Source organism: Jaculus jaculus, chromosome 14 (genome assembly GCF_020740685.1).
Source record: "Jaculus jaculus isolate mJacJac1 chromosome 14, mJacJac1.mat.Y.cur, whole genome shotgun sequence".
NCBI lineage: Eukaryota > Metazoa > Chordata > Mammalia > Rodentia > Dipodidae > Jaculus > Jaculus jaculus.
Genome location: NC_059115.1, coordinates 18,745,592 through 18,765,741, shown reverse-complemented (window position 1 = coordinate 18,765,741; position 20,150 = coordinate 18,745,592). Strand labels below are relative to the sequence as shown.

The following is a 20,150-nucleotide window of genomic DNA, read 5'->3' as shown; positions in this document are numbered from 1 at the left end:
GACTGGAGTTGCAGCGGTTGGAGGCTATGCTGTGTCCATTTTTTCTGTCTTTCTCTCTCTGTGTGTTTGCCAATAAACAAAATAAAAAGACTTAAAATGTAAATCAACAGCTGGCTAGGGGTGTTTGAATCTCCAGGTCCCAGGTAAGCCAGATGCAAACTGACGCAAGTGTGCAATATGGCACATGTGCACAAGGGGGCACACCCATCTGGAGTTCATTCACAGTGGCTAAAAGGGCCCTGGCGGGCCCATTCTCTCCCTCCTTCCGGCCCCCCCCCCCGCCCTCGCCCCCTCTCTCTCAAAAATAAAATAATAGGCTGGGCGTGGTGGCTCACACCTTTAATCCCAGCACTCAAGAGACAGAGGTAGGAGATCTAGGCCATCCTGAGACGACATAGTGAATTCAAGGTCAGCCTGAGCTAGAGTGAGACTGTACCTGGAAAAAACCAACATAAATAAATAAATAATAATAATAAGTAAATGTAAAAAATTAAAATAAAATTTTAAAAAAATAGCAGTTAAGGTGTTTGGCCGAAAAGCCAAAGGACCCCGGTGCGATTCTTCAGGACTCACATATGCCAGATGCATAAGGGGGTGCATGTACCTGGAGTTCGTTTGCAGTGGCTGGAGACCCTGCTGCACCCATTCTCTCTCTCAAATAAATAAATAAATAAACGAGGATATTAAAAAAAATAATAATAGTATAATATTCTTGGCCAGGCATGGTGGCACATGCTTTAATCCCAGCACTTGGGAGGCAGAGGTAGCAGGTTTGCTGTGAATTGGAGGCCACCCTGAGACTACACAGTGAATTCCCGGTCAGCCTGGACTAGAGAGAAACCCTATCTCGAAAAACAAAAAACAAACAAAAACAACAACAAACTTCTTAAAAAATCTTGTTGAATTATTGAACCCGCGTGGTCCAAGGGTGGAGCCCACCTGATTTTTCTGATCTCTAGAACAGCACCCAGCACATATAGTCCCAGCATTGGGGAGGCTGAGACAGGAGGATTACCGTGAATTCAAAGTCAGTCCGGGGCTACAGAATGAGACCCTGCCTCAAAAACTAAAGAAACAAACAACAACAAAAAAGTGTATTCAATAAACGTGCTAAGTGACTGGATTGGCCAAGACAAGCAGAGATGGTCTCAGCATTCTCTTTGTGACGTCCCCGTGGCGTCACAGAGCCAGCCACTATGTCTGTGGCCCTGGCCCTGCTGCTGCTCTCCGAGCTGGGTGCCCAGGCTAGCCTGGGCTGCCTGCAATGCGACGCCTCGGTGCGGCAGGAGCTGGCCGAGCTACGCACTGCGGTCATTCCGGCGCGCTTCCACACCGAGGAGCTGGGGGCGCGCGCGCAGGCCCTGCTGCTGGGCATGGAGGGACCCTTCTTCAGGGACTACGCACTGAACTCCTTCGTGGGCAAAGTGGGTGGGTGCTGGGGTACAGGAAAACAGGGTTATCCACCCTGAGAGGCTGAGGATGGGGGGAGGGACCCATTGACATTTCTTCCCCTCTTGTCTCCAGAGGTGAACCACCTGGAAAGCGTGGTGGCCTTTGTCAAGAACCAGACCCAGTATATAAAGGTTGATTCTCTGAAAGGTAAGAGACCCCAGAAAAGCTTTTCTTCGGAAGCTCCCCTTCTCGTTTCTGTGTTCTTCACTTCTCCATGGGGTAGCAAAATGTGAAAGCTCTGTGTGTATTCTCTACTTTATGACTTAGTGGATTCTTGGAGACAGACATGATTAGGACCCGCACATCTCAGATGGAGGAAAGCTGAGACCCAGAGAGGGTAGATAGCTTGTCAACACAGCTAAGAAATAGCAATGCCTTTAATCCCAGCACTCACTTGGGAGAGAGGTAGGAGGATCACCGTTGAGTTCGAGGCCACCCTCAGACTACATAGTGAATTCCAGGTCAGCCTGGGCTAGAGTGAGACCCTATCTCGGAAAACAACAACAAAAAAGAAATGGCAAAGCTGACAAGCTAGGGCTGAGACTTTTGGGTCCGACCTCTTCCGAGCCATCATCCGGAGACACCTCTTCCAGAAGCTCCTAGGATGTCATTCACACAGTGTGCACAGGCATACAGCTTGTTTCCTTGCGCTTTGCAGACATGGTGAAATTTTTTTTTTCTTTTTTTTCCGCGACCCCGCGTGCTGGACCTCAGTCTCGATGAGAACGACGGTAGTGAGCTTTCACTCATTTTGTTCAGCTTTTCCAAGGAATGTTTTGCTGGGAGTCTTCATCGATCAGACATGGTGAATTTTACAAGTGGAAAGTTTATGGTGGCCTTGCCACCAGCAAGTCTATGAGTGAACCAGGTCTGTAACACAGCTACTTAGAAGGCTGAGGCAGGAGGACTCAGACGTTGAGGCCTGCATGGGTTAGAGAGAGATTTCAGGGCCAACCAGGGGAACTTAATGAAAACCTCTCTCAAAATCGAAGAGGGCTGGGGGCATGGCTAGTGGTAAACAATTGCCTAACACACAGGAGGCCTTATGTTCCATCCCCATTATTGCAACGACAACAAAAAAGTTATTAAACTCAGAGAGAGAGAGAGAGAGAGGCAGACAGCCAGACAGAATTGGGCATGCCAGGGCCTCCATCTACTAAAAGCAAAAACTCCAGATGCATATGCCACTTTGTGCATCTGACTTTATGTGGAATCTGAGGAACCAAACTCCAGTCCTTAGGCTTTGCAGGCAAATGCCTTAACTACTGAATCATCTCTCCAGACTAACTCAGTCTTATTTTATTTAACTCTGTACCTCAAATATTACCACTTCATGACTTGAAAGATAGCTCAGTGGTTAAAGATTATTGTTTGCAAAGCCTGACAGCTGGGATTCAATTCCTAAGCTGCCCACATAAGCCAGATCATAAAGTGTTCCTTTGGCCAGAACAAGATACCTTGGTGTGTGGGTACTACAGAATCAAACGTGGGCTGTCAGGCTTTGTAAGCATGTGCCTTTAACCACGGAGCCATCTCTCCATCCTCCAGATTTGTGTTCTTTTCTTTTTAATTTTTTTTTTATTTGGGAGAGAGAGAGAGAGAGAGAGAGAGAGAGAGAGGGAGGGAGAGAATATGGGTGCACCAGGGCCTCCAGCCACTGCAAACAAACTCCAGATGCATGTGCCACCTTGTGCATCTGGCTTATGTGGGTCCTGGGGAATCGAACCTGCAGGCAAGTGCCTTAATCCCTGCAGCCATCCCTCAAGATTTGTATTCTATTTAAAATATTTTTATTTGTTTATTTGCAAGCAGAGAGAGAAAGAGAGAGAGAGAGAGAGAGAGAGAAAGAGGAGAGAGAGAATAAGAATGGGTGCCCAAGGCCTCTTGCCACAGCAAACCAATATCAGATGCATGCATCACTTTGTGCATCTGGCTTTATGTGAATACCAAAGAAGTGAACTCAAGCTGTCAGGCTTTACAAGCAAGTGCCTTTAGCTGCTGATCCAACTCTTCAGCCCAACTTTGTATTCTTATTTATTTATTTATTTTTGGTTTTTCGAGGTAGAGTCTCACTCTAGCCCAGGCTGACCTGGAATTCACTATAAAGTCTCAGGTGGCCTCAAGCTCACAGCAATCCTCCTGCCTCTGCCTTCCGAGTGATGGGATTAAGGGCATGCACCACTACGCCTGGCCAAATTTGTATTCTTTACATAAAACATGAAGTGTGCGGGGGGGAGATGCTCAGTTGGTGAACTGCTTAATTCACAAGCCTGAGAACCTGAGTTCTGATCCCCAGTGCCCTCATAAATGAAATGTATAAAGGCACACACTTGTAATTCCAGTGCTAGGGAGGCAGAGACAGGAGGCCCCGGAGCTCGCTGACCAATCAGTCTAGCCTAATTAGTGAGCTTCAGGCCAATAAATGACCATTTCAATTTTTATTTTGAATGGTGGACAGCATTCCTGAGGATGACACCTTAGGTTGTCCTTTGGTTTTCACAAACCTGCACACATACCCACACTTACACACACACACCCACACACACACACACACACACACAACTGTGTGTGCACACAATACACCAATTGAGTGTTCCCTTGTCTAAAAATCTAAACTCTGAGCTGGGCGTGGTGTCACACACCTTTAATCCCAGCACTTAGGAGGCAGAGGTAGGAGGATTGCTGTGAGTTCGAGGCCATCCTGAGAATACATAGTGAATTCCAGGTCAGCCTGGGCTAGAGTGAGACCCTACCTCAAAATAAATAAATAAAATAAAAAAAAATTTTAACTCTGAAATGCTCCCAAAATTTTTGGATTTTAGAACATTCCCAATTTCACAGGTGCTCGACCTGTATGTGTTCAGGACCCTGAGTATTGGCAGGCCTTAGTTATTCCTGGAAATGTAAGGAGCTCTTGGGATCTGTCAATGGGTGGGCTTACTGGGATCTCCCACTTGAGGAAGGTCTTCTTTTTTCTTCAGATGGGCCGCTGCTGGAAGAACTGGTGGACTTCAGGGAGCAAGTGACCAAGGAACTCAAGAAAGCGTTAACATCTTATGAGTCCAAAGGTACAGCTTAGCTCTCCCACACTCCCTCCTCTCCTCTCCTGTGAGATTAAGCCTTCATCTCTCCCTAGTATTCCTTCCTCTCCTTCCTCAGATGACCCCTCCCTTGCTCCCTCCCACCCTCCCTTTCTCCCTTACCAGTTAAATTCATAAGCTGCTGTTCTCCAACATGACCTCCTCTGGTCTTTTCTCTTGCAGCCTGCCATCGCAAAATTTGCCGTGAGTCTGGGTTTTCCTGTCTAAGTGCCTGCTCTACCCTCCCACCCCTTTGATCCTGTGGCTTCAAATCAGGCCTTGCCACAACCCATATTCCACTGAGCAGCGCCCACTGCCACCACTCCCAAACCATGGAGAGACTAGAGAGGGTAGTTTACCACACATTTTAAAAAATATTTTATTTGGGCTGGAGGGATGGCTTAGCACTTAAGGAATTTGCCTGAAAAGCCAAAGGACCCAGGTTTGATTCCCCAGGACCGACGTTAGCCAGATGCACAAGGGGGGTGCAAGCATCTGGAGTTCGTTTGCAGTGGCTGGAGGCCCTGGCGCACCCATTCTCTCTCTCTGTCTCTATCTCACTCCCTCCCCCTCCCTCTTTCCCTGTCAAATAAATAATAAAATTTAAAAAATATATATTTTATTTATTTGCAGTGAAAGAGAATGATGAATGGTTGCTTCAAGGCCTCCAGCCACTGCAAACAAACTCCAGACACCTGTGCCACTTGGTGCATCTGGCTTTATGTGGGTACTGCAGAATTGAACTCAGGCCAACAGGCTTTACAAGCAAGTGCCTTTAACTGCTGAGCCATCTCAGCAGCCTAGTTTCCTTTATTTTATTTTCATTTTATTTATTTGCTTGTTTTGTTTTTGAGGTAGAGTCTCATTCTAGCCCAGTGTGACCTGGAAGTCACTCTGTAGTCCCAGACTGGCCTCGTACCCACAGCGATCCTCCTTCCTCTGCTCCCCTGCTGCTTAGACCAAACATGTGCCTACCACCCCTGGCAGGATTTGCTTTTCAAGGGTTCATGAAAATGGTTGCAACTAGGAAAGGAGCTTGGGGAGTCTGCAAGTGAGGTTACAATGGGGCATATTTATCCACAAATAAATCTCCATGCCAATGACTAACATAATAAAGGCTTGTTTCTCTCTCACCTACATTCCACTGAGAATCTCACTGCCCACATACTGACCTAAACATGCTTTAGACAGACTAGCAAACCACAACGAAAGTTTTATGGCCAAGCTATAAAACATCACACTTCTTACTTGCCATTGCCTAAAACTGTCACATAGATGAAATTTATTGCCTGGAAAAATGTGGCCTTCCTGTGTGTACAGGAAGAGGAGGAGCCAGATAAACTCACCATGTCCATCTCTGTCAGAGGAGGTTTCAGAATTGAAAAAGTGCAAATCCCAAATTAACATGTTTAGTAACTTCTCAACATGCTCAGGCATGATATCCCAGTTACTAGGCAGGATGAAGCAGGAGTACAGCAAATTCAAGTAAGGGCAATTTAGTGAGTGTCTCAAGAAGTAAAAAGAAGGCTGGGAGCATGGCTCAGAGGTAGAGCTCCTGTCTAGAATTCACAGTGAGGGCTGGGGGTGTGGCTCAGAGGTAGAACTCCTGTCTAGAATCCACAGTGAGGGCTGGGGGAGTGGCTCAGAGGTAGAGCTCCTGTCTAGAATCCACAGTGAGGGCTGGGGGCGTGGCTCAGAGGTAGAGCTCCTGTCTAGAATCCACAGTGAGGGCTGGAGGTGAGGCTCAGAGGTAGAGCTCCTGTCTAGAGTCCACAGTGTGGGCTGGGGGCGTGGCTCAGAGGTGGAGCTCAGAGAGAGAGAGAGAATAGGCACACCAGAGGTAGGGTTTCACTCTAGTCCAGGCTGATCTGGAATTCACTCTGTATTCTCAGGGTGGCCTCGAACTCACAGCGATCCTCCTACCTCTGCCTCCCAAGTGCTGGGATTAAAGGTGTGTGCTACCATGCTTGGCTCCAGCCTTTTTTTAAAAAACAAATTATTTATATGAGAGAGAATGGGCACCTCAGGGCCTCCAACCATTGCAGATGAACTCCAGATGCATGTGCCACTGTGCATCTGGGTTTACATGGGTACTGGGGAATAGAACATGTGTCATTAGGCTTTGCAAGCAAGTGCTTTAACTGCTGAGACATCTCTCCAGCTCTTTAGTTCTGCTTTTATCCCATTTCTCTCTTTCTCCATTTTAGACTTGCTCAAAGAAGAGGTGTTGGACTGTTTATATTGCTACAGAATCAGTTCCAAATGCATCAAAAGAAAGTACTGCTTTGGTAAGCTTCTGGGTTTGGGGACAAGGGACAGAAGTGTGAGAGAAGACAGCCATGTTCCCAGGGATGTAGGTTCCCAGGCTTCACATGTGCACTGTGTCATTCTGTGTTTACATTTTCTCGTAATGCAGCCCAAATGTTTTCTCCACAGTCTGAAATTATGTGTGAAGTATTCTCTAGAACTTTAAAATGTCCCTTATACTACAATGGCAGGTGGTAGGAAAAAGAGAATTTATTCTAATGAGGTGTGGTGGTACATGACTGTCATCCTGGCACTTTGGAGGCCAAGGCAGGAGAAGCTGGACTTGAAGGCCAGTTTGGGCTACATAGGGAATTTATTGCAGTCCCTGTCTCATTGCTGAGATAACACCTGACCAGAAGCAGATTATGGAAGGAGGGAATCAGAGGTTGGGCTGCTAGGAGGAAAGCTGAGGACCAGGAGAAGAGTGGAAGATGCAGGTTGTGATGCCCAGGACATGTTTTGGGGTGTCAAGCTTTTTTTTTCTCCCCGAGGTAGGGTCCGGCTCACTCTAGTTCAGGCTTACGGAGGAACTCACTCTGTAGCTCCAGCCTGGCCCCTCAAACTCACGATTCCTACCTCTGCCTCCAGAGTGTGGGATTAAAGGTGTGCACCACCTCACCTGGCCTGCCAAGTGGAGTTTTGATTGACGTGGTGTTGCTGTCCTTTTCCTTGCCCCTCTCTTTCTCTCTCCTTTCTTTTTCTTTTTGGTTTTTCTTTCTTTCTTTCTCCTTTCCTTTCCTTTCCTTTCCTTTCCTTTCCTTTCCTTTCCTTCCCCTTCCCTCCTTCCCTCCTTCCCTCCTTCCCTCCTTCCCTCCTTCCCTCCTTCCCTCCTTCCCTCCTTCCCTCCTTCCCTCCTTCCCTCCTTCCCTCCTTCCCTCCTTCCCTCCTTCCCTCCTTCCCTCCTTCCCTCCTTCCCTCCTTCCCTCCTTCCTTCCTTCCTTCCTTCCTTCTTTCTTTCTTTCTTTCTTTCTTTCTTTTGTTTTTTCGAGGGAGGGTCTCATTCTCGTCCAGGCTGACCTGGAATTAACTATGGAGTCTCAGGGTGGCCTCGAACTCACAGCGATCCTCCTCCCTCTGCCTCCTGAGTGCTGGGATTAAAGGCGTGCGCCACCACGCCTGGCTCTCCTTTCATTTCTGAAAATAATTTTACTTATCTATAAGCCGAGAGATGGTGGTGGGGCGGGGGGGGGGGGACGAGAGAGAATGGGTATGCCAGGGCTTCTTGCCACTGAAAATGCACTCTAGATGAATGTGCCACGTTGTGCATCTGGCTTTATGTGGCCACTGGGGAATCAAACCCAAGTCATCAGGCTTTGCAAAAAGTGCCTTAACAACTGAGCAATCTCTCCAGATCTTCTTTTTCATTTTTTGGGAAACAGACGAGAGTCACTCAAGCTGACCTCAAGCCCAAGGCTATGTTGCCTCAGCCTCCCAACTATTGAGATGATAGACATGAGCCACTACCTGCAGCGTGTGTGTGCGTGTGCATGTGTGTGTGCATGCACGCGCACACGCATGCTCATTTTGAGGCAAGGTCTCACTCTAGCTCAGGCTGACAGGCTGACTTAGAACTCACTCTGTAGATGGCCTCAAACTCATGTCAATCTTTCTACCTCAGTCTCCCTTAGTGCTGGGATTATAGGCATCAGCCACCATGACCAGATTTTTTTTTTTCCCAATTTGAACACAGTGTCTTAAGTCCTTCTTTCTCAGCCTCCCACCTCATCTAATGAGGGGCACTTAGTCTTGGCTTCTGGCCATCATGGGATAGGCTAGCAGGGTGTTTGCCAATATGTTTTGTGTTCTATCCTGGGTACCCTAACAGCGCCTGACACACAGCACTGGGAATAGGGGAGTGAACAGGTGGGGGTGGAGAGAGGAAGGGCAGTGACTCAGAGTTGAAGTCCCTCTCTGACCCCTGCCTAGTTGACGGGCAGCCCCGCATGACTCTGAAGTTCCAGTCAGACAGTGGGTACCCGAAGAACCTGGTACTGGTGGGAACCATCATCTCCGTGGGAATGGCTGTCTTTGCCTTCTTGGTCATCCTAACTGCGTGAGTCACCTCTAGCCCCTCCTAGAGTACCTAAGTCCCCACTGGTTTTTTTTTTGTTGTTGTTGTTGTTTGTTTTGTTTTCTATTTTGTGGTTTTTCTGTTACTTGGTTTTTCAGGGTAGGGTCTTGCTCTAGCCCAGTCTGACCTAGAATTTACTATGTAGTCTCAGGGTGGCCCCAAACTCAAAGCGATTCTCTTACCTCTGCCACCCAAGTGCTAGAATTAAAGGAGTGTGCTACCACACCTGGCGAAGTCCCCACTTGGTCCCTCAGGCATGGACGCAAGCCCAGTGTGGTGGCACACACCTGCAATTTCAGCATATGGGAGGCTGAAGCAGGAGGATTAGCATGGCTTTGAGGTTAATGAGATACTGTATTTAAATAAAAAAAATAAATAAAAAGAGGAGTGGCTGGGGCTGTATCTCAGTCGGTAGAGTGCTTGCCTAGCAAGCACAAAGCCATGGGTTTGATCTCCAGCACTACATAAACTGGGTATAGTGGGGTGCACACCTGTAGCCCCAAGCACTTGAAGGCGAAGGTAGGAGGATCAGAAGGATGTTCAAAGTCACCTTCTGCTACATAGCAAGCTTTAGCTACATAAGACCCTGGTTTGTTTGTTTTTTAAATAGCAGGCCAGCATGGTGGTTACATACCTGTCATCCCAGGTACTCAAGAGACTGTGGCAGGAGGATTTCAAGTTCAACACCAGCCTAGGTTACTCAAGACTGTCTCAAAAAAAAAAAAAAAAAAAAAAGCCTCACAATGTCCTTTAGCACTTTCTCGAATCTGGTCACTTTATGTCTCTGTCCTTCTCCCACTTGTTTTCCCTTTTTTCTGTTTCTGTCTCTCCTCTCCTCTTCCTCTTCCTTTTAATCTTTTCTCCCTCTTCTCCCCACTTCTGACTTTTTACCTACTATCTTCTTTCCCCCTGAGAGAGAGTCACATGATTACTTCTAATGCCTCAGCAATACTTCCTTTGTGGGCTCCTTCTTCCACTGAAAACAACAGGAGCTGCCAGTCCAGATTCCGGCGAGTCTCCCCAGTGAGTTTCAGCCCAGTTGACCCCTCTCTACCCCTCCTGTCCTCCACATTGCAGGAGCCCTCTGTACTTTCTCTTCTTTTCTCTCTAAATCTCTTTTCGCAGTTTTTTTTTAGGTCCACATGGGCTCTTAGACCACATGTGTGAATTCATTTTCTTTCCCTTGGTTTTGTACTTTCTTAAATAAATATAATAATTTAATAATTAAAAAAACAACAGGGCTGGAGAGATGTCTCAGTGGCTAAGATGCTTGCTTGCAAAGCCTAACAATCTGGGTTTGATTCCCTGGTACCCATGCATGTGAAGCCAGATGCACAGTGGCGTATGCATCTGGAGAGAGAGCTTCGCTTTATCTTCCTCTGCTTGCAAATAAATAAAAACGAAAAAGATAAACAGGTGATAATCTTAAATAATAGTTTTTGGTCTTTTTATGAGATAGTGTCTCTCTCTAGTCCAGACTGACCTGGAATTCACAATGTAGTCTCAGGCTGGCCTCAAACTCACAGCACTCCTACCTCTGCCTTCTAAGTGCTGAGATTAAAAGCATGCACCAACACAGCTGGCAACAGTATTTTTAAAAAGCCTTTAAAAAATTTTTTTTGTGGCTCTGAGGATTGACCCCATGACCTCGTGTATGCCAAGCAAATACTCTACCATGGAGCTATATACCCTAGCCCTGTTGTTACATATCCCTCACCATCATCAGGATTGGTATATTCATTTTTTTTTTTGCTAATTTTTGTAGAGACATTTTCACGTAGGCCTGGCTGAGCTTGAACTCCTGATCCTCCTGCTTCCACATTCCAAGAGTGAAGATTACAAATGTGGACCACCATGCTGACCTTGTTCTATTCATTTATTTCCTTCTCCTTTGCAAGAAATCAAAATGAAAACAGCCCAGGACTTGTGCACTGAGCCTTGAGGGAGACGTGAAGGAGTAGCCTTTGCTTTCCTCCCTCTACCTGTTTCTTTCTGCCTTGGTCAGCTTGGAACTCTCAGCCCCTTCCCTAGTCTCTTCCCCTTTTATTTATTTTTTTAAATTAATTTATTGGGGTGGGAGGGAGTCAAGGTAGTTTCTCCCTCTAGCACAGGCTGACCTGGAACTCCCTCTGTAGCCCAGGCTGGCCTCAAATACCTCTGCCTCTTGAGTGCTAGTATTAAAGGTGTGCACCACCACACTCCATTTCCTTTTATTTATCTTTTCTGAGACCATCTGTCCACATTGCCCAGGCTGGCTTTGTGACATACAATCTTTCCATCTTAGCCTCTGGAGTCCTGGGGTAACAGGCCTGTGACACCATGTCTGCTATCAGTGATGACTTTTTTAATGGTATACAAGTTCTATTGTGGGAGCATGCAGTAGGAGTCAGCTCTATATATGAGCATGTTTAAAGTCACAGAAATTTATTTTTTGATGGTCTAGGAGTATGGCTCAGTGGCAGAACAACTGCCTAGCATTGGCAGGGTCCTATCTCCCCCCAGAAATTATTTAATGAGCTCTGGAGATTAGAAGCCCTACATCAGGGGCTTGGCAAAGGAGGCCCTGAGGGTGGATCCCCCTCCATCTCGTGCCTGTCTCCCAGGGGTAATGGCAACCCTCGGCATTCCTCTAGGATTAGCTCTAGGCTGCCAGCTAAGTGCTGAGTCTGATGGCACGTGACCTGAGACCTAGGCTAGCAGCCTGGCTCCATGAGTTCCAGCATGTCAGGTCTAGCTACTTGCCCCAGTGCAAGCAAATATATAAATCTTGGTGGGAAGGCAGGAGAGGACTGTAATTGTTGGTAAGAGGAAAGTTAAGTATTACAGCTCACTGACAGGAGTTGGAAAGGAGGAGAAATTGGGGTGGGGGAAGAAGTCAGCACAGTGAGGCATCCTGGTCAGGGTGTCTACACGGTCATTATCTCGGTCCTCAATCTGCAAGGTGGTTGCTAGAAGCCTTTATGGCTTGAGAGGACATGCTGGTTCCCATGAGATGGTCCTGCTTGTGAGTGACCTCATCACAGGATGGTCTGTCCTGCAAGACTGTGCTGGTCCTGGAGTCCAAGGTGTAGGACAATGACTGGAAGCTTTTAGGTGTTCCGGAGCAGGGAATTGTGAGATACCTTAGTTCCTGTTTGTGCCTTCATCCCTGAAGGGGAGTGAGGTAGGTTAGAGATGACCAGTTTCTGGAAAGACACTTGCTGTGATATTACTATGTTTAAGTGCAGTGGTGAGCTGGTGATCTTAGAGTCATGGCCAGGAGTGGTGGAACACACCTTTAATCCCAACACTCTGGAGGCAGAGGTAGGAGGATTGCTGTGAGTTTGAGGCCAGCCTGTGACTACAGAGTGAGTGCCAGGTCAGCCTGGGCTAGAGTGAGACCCTACCTCAAAAACACAAAAACAGGGCTCGAGAGATGGCTTATTGGTTAAGATGCTTGCCTACAAAGCCAAAGGATCCAGGCTCAATTCCCCAGGACTCTCGTAGAGTCAGATGCACAAGGCGGCACATGCATCTAGAGTTCACTTGCAGTGTCTAGCAGCACTAGTGTGTCCATTCTCATTCACTCTGTATCTGCCTCTCTCTTTCAAATCAATTTAAATTAAAATAAAAAACACCCGAAACATAAAAGAAATAAAGGAGACATATGCAACATGAAGGTGGAGATGCCAGGTTCTGTCCTGGTTTTAGTTAACCCGTTGGTCCCAGGAGGAGTCAGTGGGTCTGAGTACATATTAGAATCACACGGCTCTTCCCTGTGAGATGCCATTCCTGTCTCTTAAGTCCACAGGTGTTTGGATACAGGCCTGGCCTCAAGCTAGGATGATCTCATCGCACCTTAATTCAATTACACCGTGCAGACCCTATTTCCAAATAAGGTCACTTAGGCAGGAGTGGGCTGGAACTTCAGATTTCCCTCTGAGGGGGGTGGGGGGGGTGCAGTGCAAGTCACTGCACTGCTTCTGTCTCCTCACTCTTTCTTTCTGTCCATCTTTCTATTCTCCTTGAGCCTCTTCCTCTGTTCCCACCTTCTGCCCTCACTCTCAGTACCAACTTTCTTCCCTCTGTCATGTACCAGCCCCAAACCTTGCCAATCTTCCCAGAAACCAATAGCATCACTGGCTGAGCCAAATCATATGTGTTTTGGGGGGTGATGGGGGATGAGACAGAATCTCACACTGTAGCCCAGGCTGGCCTGGAACTCACAGCAATCCTCCTATCTCAGCTTCCTCAGTGCTGAGATTATAGGCATGGTCCCACCTGGCCCAACTTTAGCCTTTCTCTTCTAACATCCATGGTCTTTCTCTTACCAGGGCTTGTACATACAGGCAGAACCGAAAACTCCTGCTGAAGTAGGGCAGTGAATGTGGGGTTTGTCAAAGACAAAGAAAAGCAGTTTAATAAAATATATGACACATTCCTCAATGTCTTCATCAGTTTCCTGGGGGCCACTTTCACCCCATTGATGACCAGCTGTTCTCTTAGTATGTATGTGTGTTACTGGGGATTAAAGTTATGGCCTCAAACATAGTAGAAAGGCAAGTCAGTCAATCCTTTAATCCCAGCATTCAGGAGGCAGAGGTACAAGGATTGCTGTGAGTTTGAGGCCACCCTGAGACTACAGAGTGAATTCCAGGTCAGCCTGGGCTAGAGTGAGACCCTACTTTGAACAAAAAAAGCAGGGGTGAGGGGTGGCTAGAGAGATGGCCCAGCAATTAAAGGCACTTGCTTGCAAAACATGATGGCCTAGGTTCAATTCCCCAGTATCCATCTAAAGCCAAATGCACAAAGTGGCAATACACCCGAAGTTTGTTTGCAGTGGCAGGAGGTTCTGGTGCATTCATACCCCCCTACTGCCTCTCTCAAAAAATAAATAAATAAAATAGAAAATACAGATTTTATGTTTTAAAAAGAGAGAGAGAAAGAAGCTGGGTGTGGTGGCACATGCCTTTAATTCCAGCACTTGGGAAGTAGAGGTAGGAGGATTGCCATGAGTTCAAGGCCACCCTGAGACTACATAGTGAGTTCCAGATCAGTCTGGGCTAGCATGAGACCTTACCTCGGGAAAAAAAGAGAGAGAGTTCAGAAGGCACCTGCTGGGAATTCCAGGTTCTTGTGTCCTGGAACAAGGACATATAGAGAATTGTAGTAACTGTGACAGTTTATCAAGAAAGAGCAACTTCTGGGCTGAAGAGATTGCTCAGTGCTTAAGAGGCTTGCTTGCAAAGCCTAATGACCTAGGTTTGATTCCCCACTAGCCACGTAAAGCCAGATGCGCAAAGTGGTGCATGCATCTGGAGTCTGTTTGCAGCAGTTGGAGGCCCTGGTGGGGGTTGCGCCCATTCTCTCTCTCTCTCTCTCTTTGCTTGCACATAAATAATTTTTTTTTTTAAAGAGCAACTTCTGAGCAAGGAAGTGTGCCAGAGAACTGTCAAAGAAGGTGAGATAGTTACCTTTCCTGTTGCCGTGACAAAAGCAACTTAAGAAAGGGTTCCTAGCCAGGTGTGGTGGTGCACGCCTTTAATCCCAGCACTCGGGAGGCAGAGGTAGGAAGATCGCCATGAGTTCAAGGCCACCCTGAGACTCCATACTGAATTCCAGGTCAGCCTGGGCTAGAGTGAGATCCTACCTCAAAAAAACCAAAAAAAAAGAAAAAAGGGTTCCTTTCAGTTTACAGATTGAGGGATTGAGGACACAGTCCATTATGGTGTGGAAGGCACAGCTGCAAGGGGCTTGAGGCAGCTGGTCACACTCAGTCTATAATGAGTAAACAGAGCGAAGAACCACAGCCAATTTGATGGTGCCACCCACAGTTAAGGCAGATCTTCCTACTTCAATTAAGATAATCCCTCAAAGGCATACACAGGGGCTATGTGTGTGTGGTGTGGGTGTGTATATGCATGTGTATGTGTGCATATTGAGGCCAGAGGTGGTTATCAGTTGTCTTTCTCAATTGCTCTTCACTACATTTACTGAAGCAAGGTATCTCACGAAAGAATCACCAATTCAGCTAGCCAGTTTGCCCTATCCCTGCCTCCTAAGTGTCATGATTACAGGTAGATTGCCACGCCCACCTGGCATTTACATGGATTCTGGGGATCTGAATTGTGACCCTACTGTAGAGCATGTGCTTTATCCACTTTCAATCCACATACTGCAGGGCTTTAAACACCAGGGCAAGGAGTTCGTGGGTTTTATCCTGGAACCTGGGATTGAGATCTCATATAGTTTATGTGTTGTAGACATGCCACTTGACCAAGTGGGAAGCCCCCTTCAGAGGCATAGAAAACGCTCAGCTGGGTCCTACTGTGGAGATGATGAAATGGACCAATGTGTCCATTCTCTTAGGATTTTTCAATACAGAAATTCAGATTCCTATGTGAACTTCTCCATCACCAGTGTTGGTCACTATTTCAAATACTGCAGGTGCAAGTGCTTCTTCTACCTCTGAGATTAAGGGAAAGTTTTTGGGGCTGAGTACTGGCTGGATTTTATACAAGTGAGGGATTAACAAAGGCAATTCTGTGGGGCCTTCATCCCAGTTGCTCTGAAGGATAAGACAGGATTGAAAGTTCAAGGTCAGCCTGGACTGTAGAGTGAGTTCAAGAGTTCAAGGCCAATTTAGGCAACTGTCTTAAAATGTGGAGCCTGGGGAGATGAGTAAGAACATTTGCTGTGCAAGCAATGAGGACCTACATTTGATCCCTGGAACCCATGTAGATAGGCATGGCCACACATGCCTGTAAACACCAGCACTGAGAGCAGCAGAGACAGGAAGATTGGGGGGCGGGAGCCTTGGTCAGCCAGTAGATTAAAAAAATGCGAGTTCCAGGTTCAGTGAGAGACCCTGCCTCAGAGAAATAAGGTCAAAGAGCAATGTAAAAGGACACCACCAGTATAGTCCTCAGGCCCCTGCACACACATATGCATACACCGCACACACACAAAACATAAAAAAGAAAGCTGGAGGTATGTGGGTCCGTAGAGGAGCAGGAGCACTTTCCTAGCTTGCAGAAGGCCTTGGGTCCAATCCATATTAAAGGGGAAAAAAAAAAAAAAAGCGGGGAGGGGAACAGGAGAGAGGGTTTTAAGTGATAATGAATTTCACGGGACTCCACAATTAACTACATTTCCCAAAATGTTCTGCTCTTGCGCTAGCATCTCTAGCCATAGATCCTGTCATCTAGCATGGGGTGTATGCTAATTCAGACTTCTGATTGGCCAAAACCTTGAATAATTCCAGCTCAAGATGTATTTTTTGACACATGCGCAGTTTAAGAACTCCCCATCACTGGCTCTAGCCCAAAGGATTCTGGGAATGGTAGTTCCTGATCTAGGTTTGGGCAGGTACCCTCCCCCACTTGCACATATAGCCGAGCGCATACATCTTACTGCATGCCTCCCCTTCTTTCTGCAAGAGCCGAAGGGAGCCAGACCCCCCAATGTCCAGGCCTCTTCATCTCTAATCCAGTATCTCCAGGCCTCTTCTGCTCCAGTCAGTTTCGGTGAGACCGTGAAATTGACGCCTGTCGCCAAGGTGATGGCCCTCCAAGTATGAATCCCAGAGTGCTGGGATTAAAGGTGTGCACCACCACACCCAGCCAGTCCTTCCTTTTGAAGTACTGCTGATGCGAGCAGTTTAGCCCCTGTCTAGTTAAATAAATTGTCTGTTTGGCTCACTGTATACCAGCTGTAGAGAGACACCCTCCTGTACATCCCCTGGCATCACAACAAGTCCTTTAAAAGGCTTCTCTTGCTTGGTCTAAATGGGTAGTGACATCATCTCCAGTGGGGGACAAGAAAATGACTGGTTAAAATGGAAATACTCAAGCCCTAAAATCCTAAATCTAGCACTCAGAATGTGGAGGCTGGAAGATTGAAAATATAAGTAAGCATTTTTAACTGCTGAGCTTTCTCTACAGCCCAAGGACTGAAAATTCAAAGCAAGCCTGGGCTATGCAGCAAGACCTGTTCTCAAAAACAAAACAAAATAAAATAAAATGACCTAACGACCCAAGTTCGATTCCTCAGTACCCATGTAAAGCCAAATGCAAAAAGTGGCTCATACGTATATCTGGAGTTTGTTTGCAGTGGTCATAGACCCTGACAGGTCTATTCTCTCTGTCTCAGCTTGCAAATATATATATATGTTATTGAGAGAGGGAGGGAGAGAATGGGTACACCAGGGCCTCTAGCCACTGCAAACAAACTCCAGACACATGTGCCATCTTGTACATCTGGCTTACGTGGGTGCTGGGGTATTAAACCTAGGTCTTTCGGCTTTGTAAAGCGCCTTAATTACTAAGCCATCTCTCCAGCACAAATATTTTTTTGAAAATGGAGCTGGGTGTGATGGTTAACTCCTTTAATGCTAGCACTCAGGAAACTGAGGTAAGAGCATCACTATGAGTTTGAGGCCAGCCTGGGCTACGGAGTTAGTTCCAGGTCAGTCTTGGCTAGAGTGAAAAGCTGAGTCAAAAATAAAATTAAAAAAAAAAAATGGAGACACTCTTGTACCAATTCAGTTAGTCACTTCTCGAATACCAGCTTTTCTCCTGCTACAGGCAGCTATTTAAATACTGTCTTGCCTCACTTGCTACCCCAGACTCCATTTCCTAGCATTCCCCTGCTTGGAGAGGAGAGAGGGTAGGAGTGTGTGCAGCAATTCTTTATGGGAAATGCAGTTCAATGCTTTCACATCCATGAGACAGAGGACAGACACGACTACCTTCTTGAAACTTTCAGTGCACAAATGAGTCCTGTGCACGTGGGTGTAAGGCGAGCTGGATTGGAAGATGTTGAAGGGACTGGCTGCAGCGGCTTGGCTTGGCAGGGGGACTCACACTACCTCCTTCCATCCCTGAATAAGACCCCGTGCCCAAGCATCCATGGCTCAGACTGCTGTGCCACTTGTTTGCTGGAGTACCAGACTGCCTGGTCGTGAACTCCCAGGGACATCACTATCCTCACTGCAGAAGAAAGATGAAGGAGGCACCAGCTGCTTCCTGGGTTCTCACCTGAGCTCTAGCCCCTTCAAGCATCGCTTCTCTGTGGTTTGGGTGTGTCTTTGGATCCCTTCCCTCTCTTTGGAGTTCTCTTGCCTGTCTCTCTGTCCTTCTGTATCTCTGCCCCTTTTCTGGGTCTTTGTCCCCACTCTCTCTGGGTGTCTGCACTCTACCATTTCTACCAAACTGCAACAAGTCTGTTTTCTATGAACAAAGTCATTGTCTTCCTTAACTAAAACTACATGACTACAGTCAGGGAATTCATATTGATAACAATTAGTAAAGTTGCTAATCTATAGAAGCCCTTCAAACATTTGCTCATTGTGCTAATGTGCTTACTAGCTAAAGAAAAGTCCACTCACGCTCTACCTCTGAGCCATACCCCCAGACCCTCACTGCAGATTCTAGGCAGGAGCTCTACTTCTGAGCAACACCTCCAGTCCTTACTGTGGATTCTTGACTGGAGCTCTACCTCTGAGCCACACCCCCAGCCCCTCACTGTGGATCTAGCCAGGAGCTCTACCTCTGAGCCACGCCCCCAGCCCTCACTGTAGATTCCAGGCAGGAGCTCTAAGGCAGAGTTTACATCCCTAGCCCTGTTTTAACAAATTTTTATTTATTTTGTGGGGCTGGAGAGATGGCTTAGTGGTTAAGCACTTGCCTGTGAAGCCTAAGGACCCTGGTTCTAGTCTCGATTCCCCAGGACCCACGTTAGCCAGATGCACAAGGGGGCACATGCGTCTGGAGTAAGTTTGCAGTGGCTGGAGGCCCTGGTGTGCCCATTCTCTCTCTCTCTCTCTCTCTGCCTTTCTTTGTCTGTCCCTTTCAAATAAATAAATAAATGTAAAACAAAAAAAGAAAAAAAATTTTGTGAAAGGGGGGAAGAGAGAAAGAGTACGGGTGCACCAGGGCTTCTAGCCACTGCAAACAAACTCTAAATGCATGCACCCTCTTGTGCATCTGGCTTATATGGGTACTAGGAAATTGAACCTTGGTCCTTAAGCTTCATGGGCAAACACCTTAACCACTAAGCCATCTCTAGCCCTGTTTTTTTTTTTTTTTTTAAATTTTGAATACAACTTTGTTTTTAAATTTTATTTGAAAAAGGACTGGGGGAGAACGAATGGGCAGACCAAGACTTCCAGTGGCTGCAAACAAACTCCAGACACGTGCCACTTTGTGCATCCAGCCTTATGTGGGTACTGGGGAATCTAACCCACGGCCATCAGGCTCTGCAATCAAGTGCCTTTAACTGCTGAGCGACCTCTCCAGCCCACTTTTTGAGATAGCATTCCACTTGACCATCTCTCTCTCTCACACACAAATATCTTCATTTATAACAGCTACATATTTCATGATAGTGCATCTAACCAATTTCCATGAATGGACTTTTAGGTTATTGTCATACCCCCCCCATCACTTTTTTATTTGGTTTGTCAAGACAGGGTCTTAATCTAACTCAGGTTGACCTGGAATCCACTATGTAGTCTCTGGGTGGCCTTGAACTCACAGCAATCCTACCTCTGCCTCCAGAGTGCTGGGATTAAAGGTGTGCACTACCACGCCCAACTTTTTCCTCCCCCCCCCCCCCAAGGTAGGGGCTTACTCTAGTCCAGGCTGTCCTGTAATATCAGGCTGGCCTAGAATTCACAGCAATCCTCCTACCTCAGCCTCCTGAGTGCTGGGAGTAAAGGCATGTGCTACCACATCTAGCCTTATCCTTTTCTTTTCGATGGGTCTTGCTATGTACTCTCTTGTATAACTGGATATGTTATTTGGCACAAGTGTCTATAAGAATTCCAAGTATACTAGTGAGGAGCATAGGACCACATAATTACTAAGTCATCCTTCAGAAAAGACAAAAAAAGTAGTATATGCATGCCTGTTCTTCTCCTAAGTACTTGGTATATCTGTTTTTTAAATAGTTGTTACAAATGTCCTATGTTGGTGAGGTTAAATCTGTTTATTCATGTATTGCTATTTTCTGTGAACTATGTATTTTGCCCATTCTTTGGACAGCTTGTTTTGATGTGTTACAGCAAATCTCTATATGTCTACATAATATATATCCTTTGATATATACGTTAGTAATATTTTGTTCTCTTTCCCTCTTTTATTTACATGTGTTTGTGTGTGAGTCAGTATAAACACACCAGGGCCTCTTGCCACTGCAAATAAACTCCATCAAGATGCATGCACCACTTTGTGCATCTGGCTTTATGTGGGTCCTGGGAA

At 46.6% G+C, this 20,150-nt stretch overlaps 1 protein-coding gene and 1 non-coding gene across 2 annotated transcripts; one reads left to right on the top strand and one right to left on the bottom strand.

Moving 5' to 3' along the window:
* Positions 1-1,196: 1,196 nt before the first annotated feature.
* On the top strand, positions 1,197-13,266 carry Izumo2 (IZUMO family member 2). The gene is made up of 7 exons (XM_004672547.1): positions 1,197-1,428; positions 1,525-1,599; positions 4,434-4,520; positions 4,716-4,736; positions 6,740-6,820; positions 8,766-8,892; positions 13,224-13,266. The coding sequence occupies exons 1-7, from the start codon at positions 1,197-1,199 to the stop codon at positions 13,264-13,266; spliced, it is 666 nt and encodes a 221-aa protein (XP_004672604.1).
* On the bottom strand, positions 2,158-2,251 carry LOC123454937. Its single transcript, XR_006633581.1, has one exon. It is a non-coding gene; the product is annotated as a small nucleolar RNA SNORD116 (small nucleolar RNA).
* Positions 13,267-20,150: the final 6,884 nt, after the last annotated feature.